The following is a 12,393-nucleotide window of genomic DNA, read 5'->3' as shown; positions in this document are numbered from 1 at the left end:
AATATAATGTAAGACAAATAACTTGACTCAAACCAAGATTAAGGACATTTCATTAATGGCTGAGGGGCTGATCCAACAAACACAACTGGACACAGTGTTCACTGCTACCATAAATAGTCCCACTGAAATGCTGGATTAAGTCCCAAGGATACAGTAATACCCTAAAGACAGACTGTTTGGCCATAGGATTTACTTATCATTAAATATAAAGAGCAGCTATTTGTGACCATTGATTGTTGATTTCTCTCAGTTACCGCGTGGGCAGCAGTTCAAGTTGCCAGAGGCGCTAATTTAGCAGGGTATATGTCAATCTGCCAAGAGTACAATCTCTTCTATTATCCTAACAAGTGAATGAAATGAAAATATTAAAAGCATTAAAACACAGATTTCCATGAACAAAAGACACAGCTTCCAGCCATAACAGTGAGACACCTCAGACTAGACTCTAACTCCCTCCTAAATGAGCACCGATTATGAAGCGTAAATTCTAGACAGCACCATGACAATCCATTGTTAACTATTTGTTTTATTATACTGGACTTTGTGGAGGGAGCACACCTTGCAAGCATATTCATATATTTTAATTTTATTACCATTATACCCGAGCAAATTATCATTTAAAATTAGGGCTGTCAAGCTATTAAAAAAACTAATTGTGCTGCTAAACAACAATAGAATACCATTTATTTAAATAGTTGGGATATTTTCTACATTTTCAAATATATTGATTTCAATTACAACACAGAATACAAAGTGTACAGTGTTCACTTTATATTTATTTTTGATTACAAATACGTACACTGTAAAAAACAAAAGTAATAGTATTTTTCAATTCACCTAATACAAGTACTGTAGTGCAATTTCTTTATCATGAAAGTTGAACTTACAAATATAAAATTATGTACAAAAAATAACTGCATTCAAAAATAAAACAATGTAAAACTTCAGAGTCTACAAGCCCACTCAGTCCTACTTCTTGTTCAACCAATCGCTCAGACAAACAAGTTTGTTTACATTTGCGGGAGATAATGCTGCCCGCTTCTTGTTTACAATATCACCTGAAAGTGAAAACAGACATTTGCATGGCATTATTGTAGCCAGCATTGCAAGATATTTACATGCCAGATGCGCTAAAGATTCATATGTCCCTTCACGCTTCAACCATCATTCCAATAGAGACCATGTGTCCATACTGATAAGTGGTTCTGCTCGATAACCATCCAAAGCAGTGCGGACTGACACATGTTCATTTTCTTCATCTGAGTCAGATGCCACCAGCAAAAGGTTGATTTTCTTTTTTGGTGGTTCGGGTTCTGTAGTTCCGCATCGGAGTGTTGCTTTTTAAAACTTCTGAAAGCTCTACACCTCATCCCTCTCAGATTTTAGAAGGCACTTCAGATTCTTAAACCTTGGGTCGAGTGCTGTAGCTATCTTTAGAAATCTCAAATTGGTACCTTCTTTGCATTTTGTCAAATCAAATGTGAAAGTGTTCTTAAAACGAACAATATGTGCTGGGTCCTCATCCAAGACTGCTATAACATGAAATATATGGCAGAAGGCGGGTAAATCAGAGTAGGTGACATACAATTCTCCCCCCAAGGAGTTCAGCCACATATTTAATTAATGCATTATTTTTTTAACGAGCATCATCAGCACAGAAGCATGTCCTCTGGAATAATGGGCAAAGCATGAAGGGACATACGAATGTTTAGCATATCTGGCACGTAAATACCTTGCAATGCCGGCTACAAAAGTGCCATGCGAATCCGTGTTCTCGCTTTCAGGTGATTGTAAACAAGATGTAGGCAGCATTATCTCCCATCAATGTAAACAAACTTGTTTGTCTTCGCGATTGGCTGAAAAAGAAGTAGGACTGAGTGGACTAGTATGTTCTAAAGTTTTACATTTTTTGTTTTTGAGTGCAGTTATGTAACAAAAAAAATTTACATATGTAAGTTGCACTTTCACCATAAAAAGACTGGACTACAGTACTCGTATGAGGTGAATTGAAAAATACTATTTCTTTTGTTTGCCATTTTTACAGTGCAAATATTTGTAATAAAAAACACTATAAAGTGAGTCTTCTTTACTTTGTATACTGTATTATAATTGAAATTAATATATTTGAAAAAGTAGAAAAACATCCAAAAATATTTAATAAATTTCAATTGGTATTCTATTGTTTAACAGTGCAATTAAAACTGCAATTAATTGAGATTAATTTTTTTAATCACGATTAATATTTGAGTTAATCGCATGAGTTAACTGTGATTAATCAACAGCCCCGCTTAAAATGTATCATTTTGTGGTTGAGATACAGTGTAATGAAATGGTAAGAGGAGAGGACTGTAGTCAAGAATTCTGGATTCTCACCAACTCATCTCATGTCCTTGGACAAGTCACTTAACCCTGCAGTGTCTCAGTTTACCTATGTGAAATGCTCAGCATTCTTACCTACCTCACAGCATTGCTCTACAACTTTATTCATTAGTGTAAGTAAAGTGTTTTGAGATCCTTATATGAAAGGCACCACAAATCTACAAAGTAGCATAATTTTATGTGCTGCAGTTGTTCAAACACTGTACATTAAACAAAATTCACCAAGAAATAGTTGGAGTAGTTGGCAGACCTATATATTCCCACAGAGAATAGCTATGGCAAAACTACTGTCAGCATATTTTCTCTCATCAGTGAAGAAAAAGAGCGTTGCCCCTTTTGATACTGTCTTCCATTTGCTTTGCACTGTGTGGGCTATACTGCAACCCATGGATCTCACATATGAAGCAGGCTTCTGTTTTCCATACAGTGTGAAAGAAAAAATTAGGTATCCTTGAGCAACTGACGTAATTAACTACTGCAGTCTCTATATTTCCAGGACATACCAGGTGGAGGTGGAATTATGAGACGAGGAAAGGCATACAATTAGAAATATTTTTTTTGGTATTCTGTTTCAATTTTTCCTAACAATAAAGGCAACTAGACAATAAATAAGTATTAACTAAGGAAGTGCTGCACTTCACTAATTATATTCAAGACAAAGATGGATTTAGCATTTAGGAATAGTTTTTTGGTGAAGGGGGTTAAAAAAGAGGCTAGAGGAGATAAAAAACAAGAAGTCTCTACCAGCCCTAAAATCTATTATTCTATAATTACTTTTAAAATAATTAACAACACAAGATAATCAAGACATACCACAGAAAAAATGCATGAAAAGCTAAACAAAGAATGAGAATCCAGTATCTTAAGAGTGAAATTAATTTTGTAAAGGTATTTTGTGAAAGAAAATAACTGGCTCATGCACCTTTTAGGGCTTTTTATTCTGCATAAAGACGACTTAATAAGGCTTGATATTTAAAAATAGCCAAAAAACAAAAACTTTTTTTCTGCTTTTTATTATATTAACAATTCTCGCCTTGTTTGCCCAGGAAGACACTGATGCCCGGAAAACTAATGAAATGATAACATTGCTTTAGTTAAAATGAAAGTTCATTAATGGGAAGGGATTTTTAGTCAGACTTTAATTTTTCCATTTGCTTTTAACAAGTACTTAATTTTAAGGCTAGTCAACATTTTGGACACAAGATGGTCCGTAATAAAGATTCAACACCCTTGCCCTGTCGATTAAGGTGCTATGAGTTCACAATAAGCAGTTGCTAACACATTCAGAAGGTAGCCTATCAAAATTAAGGAACACCAGACGATGTTATTGAGATCAGAAAACAAGCAGGGAAAAGTGTTTTTTGTTTTTTTAAATAAAAAGGACAGCAAAAAAGGCCCCATATAAAACACAACATTCTTTATAAGTCACCTTTAAGGGAAAATCTGAAGGCAATAAATGCTTCTAGAAAGACAAACGGAAGTTTTAAAATAAAGTTCCATTGACATTTGGATAGTTATTTCAAGTTTCTTGTTCCTGATTTTTGCCTGGCGCTACAGTAAATCTCTCTGATTGAAGATCTAGAGTTAGTACTCATTTATCTTCTTTACAGATGGATCTACTGTAGTAACTAAAAAGACATGAATTAATTGCCTCACTTATTCTCTTTCATCTCTAAATCCTGTCAATATAACTGTTCTGTTTCTTTTTTCAATGAACATGTTTTGAGGTGCATTTTTGGTAGCCCATTACCATATAACTGATGCTTCCTTTGACTTTTTAAAAATAATTTTTCAGTAAGAGTGAAATTCATCTTTTCCTTTCACACAGACTGAGCAATCAGGCTGCATATAATAAGTGGGGTGGGAAGGTATGATGTTCACCCACACACACATCCTACCAGCAGACTACGAGACTACGTAAGTGCAGACATTGTGTTTAATCCACTCCCAAAGGGGTCTTCTGGTACCAACTTGTTCTAAGTTCTGCCCAATGTTCCTCATGCCACCTTTGGTGAGGGAGCTTGTGACCCAAGCTTCTCCTTCTTGAAGGGCCTCATAAGACACGCCCTCTGCCTCTGGGTGAATGTAACCATTACAGAATTAGAGATTTTTAGGAAGGATCCTCTTGAATAGTCTACTGCTGCAATCAGGGTCAGCTCTGGCTTTTTTGCCGCCCCAAGCAAAAAAAAACAAAACCAAACCTGCAGCACAGCCAGAGCCAGGGTGCAGGGGGACTCCCTGCGCTGCAGATGTGCCCCGGCTAGTGGGGGGAGGGGGAAGGAGCGGGGGGGAGAGAGAGAGAAGGGTGGCAGCCAGGGCTTCAGCGGGACACTGCCACACAGCCCCGCCGCCTGCTGGGAGGGCTCTGCGCTGCTCCGGTCGGCTGGGAGGGAAGGACACGGGCTGCCTTGCCGGGCTTGCTGCAGGGCACTCCCGTCCTCTGCGCCGCCGCCCCCTACAGGGCAACCAGAGCGGAACACCACCAAAAAAAAGCTGTGCCGCCCTAGGATTGGGCGGAATGCCGCCTCCTACAAGCTGCCGCCCCAAGCACCAGCTTGCTTGGCTGGTGCCTGGAGCCGGCCCTGGCTGCAATGTTGCCAACTCTCATGATTTTATTGCAAATCTCATAATTTGACATTTATTTTAAAGTCCTAGCTTCTGGAATCATGTGATAATGTGAGAATCTCAGATTTAAAAAAACGTTTCTAGACCTCATGGCTGAAGAGAAAAGATTGAAAACGTGAACCCTAAAAGCTCAAAGCCAGAAGGCAAATAAAAGCCTGCCACATATATTTTTTTTAAATCTCAAGATTTTTAAGGCAGTCTCGTGATTTTTGAACACTCACATGTGGCAGTACTGCTCCAGCCCCCTGTTCTCCCAAAAGTGAAGTAGTTCCTCTCTCCAACTTCACTAATTAAGTCCCATAAACAGGTATCCAGCAAGAGTCCACACTCCAGCTGAGAAATGTTACTTTGTGTTAACACATTCAAAGCCAACATAAATTAGAACTTTACTTTAAAAAAGCATGTAGTAAGCTTGCGAAGATATTGGTCCCAATCTTGATGTGACACATTTTACAGGGATGGAATTTACACAGATGAAAATGAGATGAGAATCAGGTCCATTAGGTGTAGATAATCTGTGAAGGCAACAAAAATGTATAGCTGTCTTCATAACATATGTTAATTAAGCCAGAACTTAAGAGTTGTACGGTCATGCTCCTTGACACTGAGTTCTACCATTATGGCAAGAGCACAAATAAGGCCATATTTATGTTACCTTTAAATGATACAATATTTAATGTTTAAAAGTAGAGATACAAACCTTTCTAAAAGTGCACATTGCAATTTCTCCATCAAAACTGTACCAAGTCATTTTCAGGCCTAGAGCTCATCACAGTACAAGTATTTGTGGAGCAGCTGGTAGTAGAGCTGAAGTTAAGTAGATCTGCATTTCAACTATAAATCACTGTTTTAAGAGGTTTATAGAAAAGCTGTCAAAAAAATCCCATACACATTTTAAGATGAAGCAAAAAAAATTTAATATCTGTTCCAGGGAAAAAAAGAAGTGGCCCATTTTAAGTAATAATAAATAATGACAACAACAAAATTAATAGGTTTGGGACACTGATTTTGTACTCCTGCAATGCAGAGACTAAAAATGCTCAAGCACTATATACCTCTATGGAGCTATATGTTTATTAATAATAACGGCATTGAAAAGCTGCCTTTCTAAATGGAACATTTATTCAGAAAGAACCATGTTTACAGCCCTGGCTGTAACACAATCTGCAAATAAGTAATGTCAATTAGCAATGTACCTTCTGGTAGTGAATTCAAGGGTGAGGTCAATGCATATAACAAATAAAAATTCAAAAACGTTTCCTGGATATTGATCAAACAAAGGCTGACTAACATACTTCCCCAAGTAAATAGCTAAAATCATTCTTTTAGCATTTCAGAAGATGACCACATTCATCTATTACATACACTTCCCCCTATGGGCTGGAAATTTCATCAAAGTTGGAAAAACATTTAATATGTGTGAAAGATGCAGAATTGACAGTACTGGGAACTGAAAACCTTAATACAGCCACACAAAAGTACAACAGTTGTACAAGTTTTTCACCTCACTTCAGCCAGTTCATCAACTCTGATTTGTAGGGATAACCTCTACTTTGGAGGGAAAGGGACTTCTAATCTCCAGGCTATTCTATCCTTGTCCTCTCTGCTGAGACCATTAATAAGTGTACAAAAACACCATCACATGGACATGTGTCCACCAGGAATGTGACAGATGACCAACAGATTTTATACAGGCTAATAAATAGTCATTAGATGGTAGTGAGTGTTATCCACAACTAACCTCAACTGGATCTGAACCAGTCACAGACTCATATCCCCCTTTTAGTTCGATGGGCCACCCTCCACCCATATGTGCATAGGTGTATGCATACAACCCATCTAGAAATCTCAATTATTTGTGAAAGGGCAACTGTAAAAGGACTATTCAGAAGAATTAAAAAAAAATAAATCTAGTGATCTAATCCAATAAAACTGAAACACCTGTCTTCCAACACCAACCATTATTCATGACTCAAATTGCTGAACCATTGAGTCTCTCAACAATTTCTTTGAACTGGGTAGCAATACTTTATCTATTAAGGATCTTTACACAAGACAGCTCAACTTGGCTGACATCAAATACAGTACAATGAGGTCCTGTTTCAATTAACTTTAAACCTTAAGCCAAATCCATCTTTTTCCCCCTCCATCTCAACATTATCCAATTATCTGTAATTTTACTAAATTGCATATACAGAAAATAATTTATTTGGCATTGTATACTACACATTTCTAAAATACACTAACAGTTGTTTTGAGACACAGTCTAGAAAGAAACATCCAGGGATGCTCTAAGGACCCACCAGGTAAGTCACACAAGGGCACTGAGGGAGAGCAGTTTAACTGTAACTCCACAGGCGTCCTTGAGATACTCAGCAAATGGCCAGCATTCTGACAATATGAACACTGCACCTTCTTTACAAAGCCAACTCTCAGACATAGGCACAATGAATTACCACAGGAAATAATGTGATGCACATTATAAAACCACAAATAAAAGGTGAAATTATTCAACAAGGAACTCTACCAACATGATGGAGAGTATTTAAGTTTAGATTCCTTGCAGCCAGAACCTTCTGACAGAATTTTCTTTCACACCAATCTTTAGTATAACATTGCAGAAAAGATGGCTGAAGCACACTCTGCATAGAGAATTTCATTATTTGCTGTAATTACAATAGACTTATAACAAAAATAATTGCTGAATTAGTATTATTCTTTGCTAAGTAAAAAACAAATGAGGTTTGGTGGGGTTTTTTGTTCTGTTTTAAACTAGAATAACACAATAGTCAGTAAAAACAAGAAACCACTAGGTCACTGGTTCAAACGACTGATGGTCCCTTTGCTCCACCCACACATCCTGCTCATTCTTTCCCTTAGAAACCTTCTCATTTTCATATTTCATCCTATATACCCCTTATGCTTCTAACAGTTCTATTCAGACACACCAAATGCCCTCTCTTTTCATTGAAATCCTTCCTCAAAACCAACTTCTTATGTAAAGTTTTTCACCAATAATCCAAAATAGAAAGATATTGTGTGTGTGTGTTTTTTAAAAGGGAGAAAAAGAGCCACTGTTTTGAGACTGTATCTCACCTGGTTCCCTAGCATGTTGTGTGTCTGTATTGTAGGTGAGACATAGATTGTAAGTCTTTTTGGGAAAGGTCCATTTCTTTCTCTGTATATTTTCAACACTCAGCAATAATAAATTCAGTGCAAGTCAGTAGCATCTGAAAGACATCTTCTGTACAGTGGCCTACCTGAAATGACAGGTGTCCACACTATAGTTTGCACTAACTTGTACTCTCATGAACTGTCTGAGCAGACACACCAAAAATTGAATGGATGTGACTAGAGAATGAACTACCCTCTCACCCCTAAAAGTCATCCCACTTGATGAGGGTCCAGGCACAAAGGGGCGGAGGCAATCTTGAGAAAAGTTGCACTGAAAGTAGCAGCGCTGTATGTAATTATATATACTGTGAAATAAATGTGAATGGCATTCTGCAGGCAAAACAGTGTTCCTGCCCCAAACCTCTTACAATAGAAGGCCCTGATCACATGAGACTAATGGTCCTTTTGCAGGATTGGGGCATAAATTAAGACACAGTAAGATGAAGCTTCGCCTCATATCAAGAAAGATATATTAGAATCAGAAAATGTACAGAGAAGGGCACCATTATTAGGGGTATAGAACAGCTTCCATATGAGGAAGGATTAAAAAGACTGACTGTTCAACTTGGAACAGAGATGACTAAGGGGAGATATGATAGAGATCCATAAAATCATGCATGGTGTGGAGAAAGTGAACAAGGAAGTGTAGTTTACCCCTTCACATAACGCAAGACCCGGGGTCACCCAATGAAATTAATAGTCAGCAGGTTTAAGAAAACAAAAGGAAGTACTTCTTCACACGGCACACAGTCAACCTGTGGAACTCATTGCCAGGAAATGTTGTGACGTCCAAAACTATAAATGGGTTCAAAAAAAAGAATTAGATAGGTTTATGGAGAATAAGTGCATCAATGTCTATTAGCCAAGATGGTCAGGGACACAACCTCATGACCCTAAGCCTCTGAGATGCTCCAGGGGATGATGCACTAAATAACTGACCTGTTCATTCTCTCTGAAGCATGAGATGTTGGCCACTGTCGAAAGACAGGATACTGAGCTAGATGGACCATTGGTCTGGCCCATTATGGCCATTCTTAAGTTTAACATTGGTAATGAGGAAGGAGGAGGAGGACAAGGATTACAGCAGAAAGATCATACAGTTGTTTTCGTTGGTAACTTGTGTGATTTGAGGCCCCTCAAGGTTGTTTGTTTTAAAATGATGCCATCACTGCATAGAGAAGACTAGTACTTCTAGTTCACATGGAAGAAGCATTAGGGAGGCACTTGGCAAAATTCCTGTTCCTTGGATAAAATTATAACTTTCTTCTCCAGGACTGTGAATCCTGCATGTTTCATTAGCATTAAATGTGCATTTATTTAGCTGGTAAGCAAGGATAGGGACTTCAGAATCATTGAAATGTTGGGATGGAAGGGACCTCAAGAAGTCGTCAAGTCCAGCCCCCTGCACTGAGGCACGACCAAGTAAACTTTCTATCAGGGGCTTGAAGCAGACATGGTCTTTTTCTGTGTATATCAGTGCCTAGCACAGTGGAGACTCAATCCCTGACTGTGGCCTCTAGGCACCACCACCATAAAAATAGTAAATAACAACAGTACTAATACTACTACTTAACAAGGGGGAAGGAGGAAGGCAAGCAGTAAACACTGGCTCAGTGAAAATTAATAAATAAAATCATACCTTTAACAGCTCAGGGAGAAGCGTTCTTTCCTTTTTATCACTTTTCACACTGATGGATTCTTCTTCCTTATTTGCAAAGCTGAAAATCAAAAATAAATTGAACTATTTTAAAGACCTGCATTAGGCAGAGCTACTTAACACAAGAGGCACTGCATCATGCAATTTAAAAGCAAAGCTGAAAGGTACGGTATTTGTTTGTTTGTTTTTGGTTAAAAAAAAAAAGAGCACATTGCACATATCTACTCTTAAAAAAAATACAAAATTCTGCCTGCAACACTGGGACTGAGCATGCTCAGTTGCTGTATGGAGATGGTGCATGCACAATATGTGCATGGCACACTGGAGCTATGAGGAAACGGCACATGCTCAGTGCAGATGGAATCTTCAAAAACTTCAGCTGTCAAACTAACAAACCTCTAAACATGTCCAAACTGAGATTTTTTTCCAGACAGAAGCTTATAACTTGGCCAAATTTGAGTGAATTTTCACAGGGACAGCAAAAGGCACAACACTGACACCAGGGCGACCACTCTGCTAAAGTTTAAGTCCTTGTTCCAAGGCAGGGATATGCTAGAGCATCTCGAAAAAATTCTTACAAGAAGTTTGTTAACAAGAACAAAACCAACATACTTTCCCCCCTATTCTTTTTCTTGGGAATGGCAGATAATTTTTGCTGAAACTTTCCCAAAAAACTTCAGCCTTAGGCAGGCAATTGGCATGAAAATTTCAGCCAAAACAGTTTAAGTTACAAGCAACTGAAAACAGGGTCCCATAATGGGAAGTGTCAGACAACCTTAACTATAGTCATTGCTGCCTGTTCTTCCTGTAATATGCCAACAATCCAAACCAATCTCACTCTTACCTTCATTCCCCTGCATGCAAAAATAGGGAAGAAGAAAAGTTCACTTGATGGCTTCTCAACAATTTGTGAAGACAGTCTTATACCAAGGTACCCTGTATTTATGAAACACTGTGCTATAGTAAGATGATCATCATCTAGTGTATCTCTTACTCAATAAAGCCTTCTCAGTCTACTTAGATTCATACTACAGGTGAAAGGCACATTTCTGTCACTGTATGTTTCTTTATATGTAAAAGAGGATTTGAAAGTTATTGGCTTTTTGAAAATAAGGAAAAAGCCTCTACACATGCTTCTTTTAAAATAACCAGGAATAGTGAAGTGTCTTCTCTGGTTTCATTGGAGAATTTAGAAAGCTCTCTCAGTTAACTGGCTGCTGGGCCATGTGCGTGTCTAACTCTTTCACAAAGAGTTTTACTCCCAGGTGTTTGTCAGGAGTTTGAGCTAAATGTGTTAAATACACGTGTTTGAGTTAAATACAAAAAAATTGTCAACAGTCTGACTAAAAATCCCTCCCCCTCTCAATTGCTCAGATTTCAAAAGTCCTCCAACAGAAAGTAAACAAGACCAGCTATTTCTAACTTTAAAGAGCAGTATTTAGCCATTAAGCCTTTTATGCAGAGACAGAAAGAGCCATTTCTTTTCTCTCTTTCACAGGTTAGGGTTAAGCTCAAAAACAACTACAGTAGGATCACTATTTTAAAGTATTTTTAAACACTTGTCCAGAAGTATTAAGCTCATTCAACAGGCACTTTTTAAGCACATATATAAACAGAAAGAAATAATAAAATTAAAGCTTTAGTCCACCCTGCTGCATCTCAGAGAGAAAGTTTTGATGGATTAATACTGTATCCCTATTAATTTCTTGTCTTGCCTTGCATGTGTTCCATGAGGAAGATTTCACAACCTCCTTTAGGCAGATCATCGCTCCATAATAAAAATTCTTTACTGTATTTAACCTAGTTTCTCCCCTCTTAGGGCAAAATCCTACTCTCAGATCTATATGGCTTATCTTGATGCTGATATACTTGATGTCAATAGGAGCTCCCTGCATATAGCAAAAACTGAATAATGGGGTTGACATCCACTACAAGAGGAGGATTTTCCCCTAAGCCTTTAGGGCATTGCTTCTTATGGGACCAATCTGGATTATTAATAAAACTCATCCTGTCTTTTTCTTATGACATGTATTTATAGCCCATTAGAATCCTACCCCATCATCATTTTTCCTCTACCCTTTACCCTCTCCTTCATAAACCATGTTTTCTAAAACTTTTAGCATTTTTGGCTGCTTTTTTACAGACAAAAGGCAATATCTTTAAAGTATAATACTGACAGATACCAGATTTATTTTGTTCTAGCATCAGCCTCGCTTGGACAGGGTACTGTAGAATCCTGCAATATGTGCAGTGAATCAAGAGTTAACTTGTGTTTAGTTCTTAGGCAAATGTCTTAAAATAAACAAAGTAGAAAAAACACAGCTTTACTTTCTAGCCACATTAAAAACAAAACAAAAACTTTCCCCCACCCTCCAAAACTAAACCTGAAAGTTACCTTATTAAATTAAAGAACAGGAGTACTTGTGGCACCTTAGAGACTAACAAATTTATTAGAGCATAAGCTTTCGTGGACTACAGCCCACTTCTTCGGATGCATCCGAAGAAGTGGGCTGTAGTCCACGAAAGCTTATGCTCTAATAAATTTGTTAGTCTCTAAG

The 12,393-nt window shown here is 37.8% G+C and overlaps 1 protein-coding gene across 3 annotated transcripts in view; it reads right to left on the bottom strand.

Moving 5' to 3' along the window:
• Positions 1-12,393, bottom strand: part of CRYBG3 (crystallin beta-gamma domain containing 3) — a 136,569-nt gene that overhangs the window by 96,895 nt on the left and 27,281 nt on the right. For 2 of the 3 annotated variants that reach the window (XM_034791429.1, XM_034791443.1), the window contains exon 2: positions 9,818-9,896. In XM_034791429.1, coding sequence (XP_034647320.1) covers positions 9,818-9,896 — 79 coding nt within the window. Of the gene's footprint in view, positions 1-9,817; positions 9,897-12,393 lie in introns of those variants that run through there. The other variant, XM_034791436.1, reaches the window with a different exon arrangement.

Source organism: Trachemys scripta, chromosome 1, assembly GCF_013100865.1.
Source record: "Trachemys scripta elegans isolate TJP31775 chromosome 1, CAS_Tse_1.0, whole genome shotgun sequence".
Lineage (NCBI taxonomy): Eukaryota > Metazoa > Chordata > Testudines > Emydidae > Trachemys > Trachemys scripta.
This window is presented reverse-complemented; position numbering and strand designations above follow the sequence as displayed.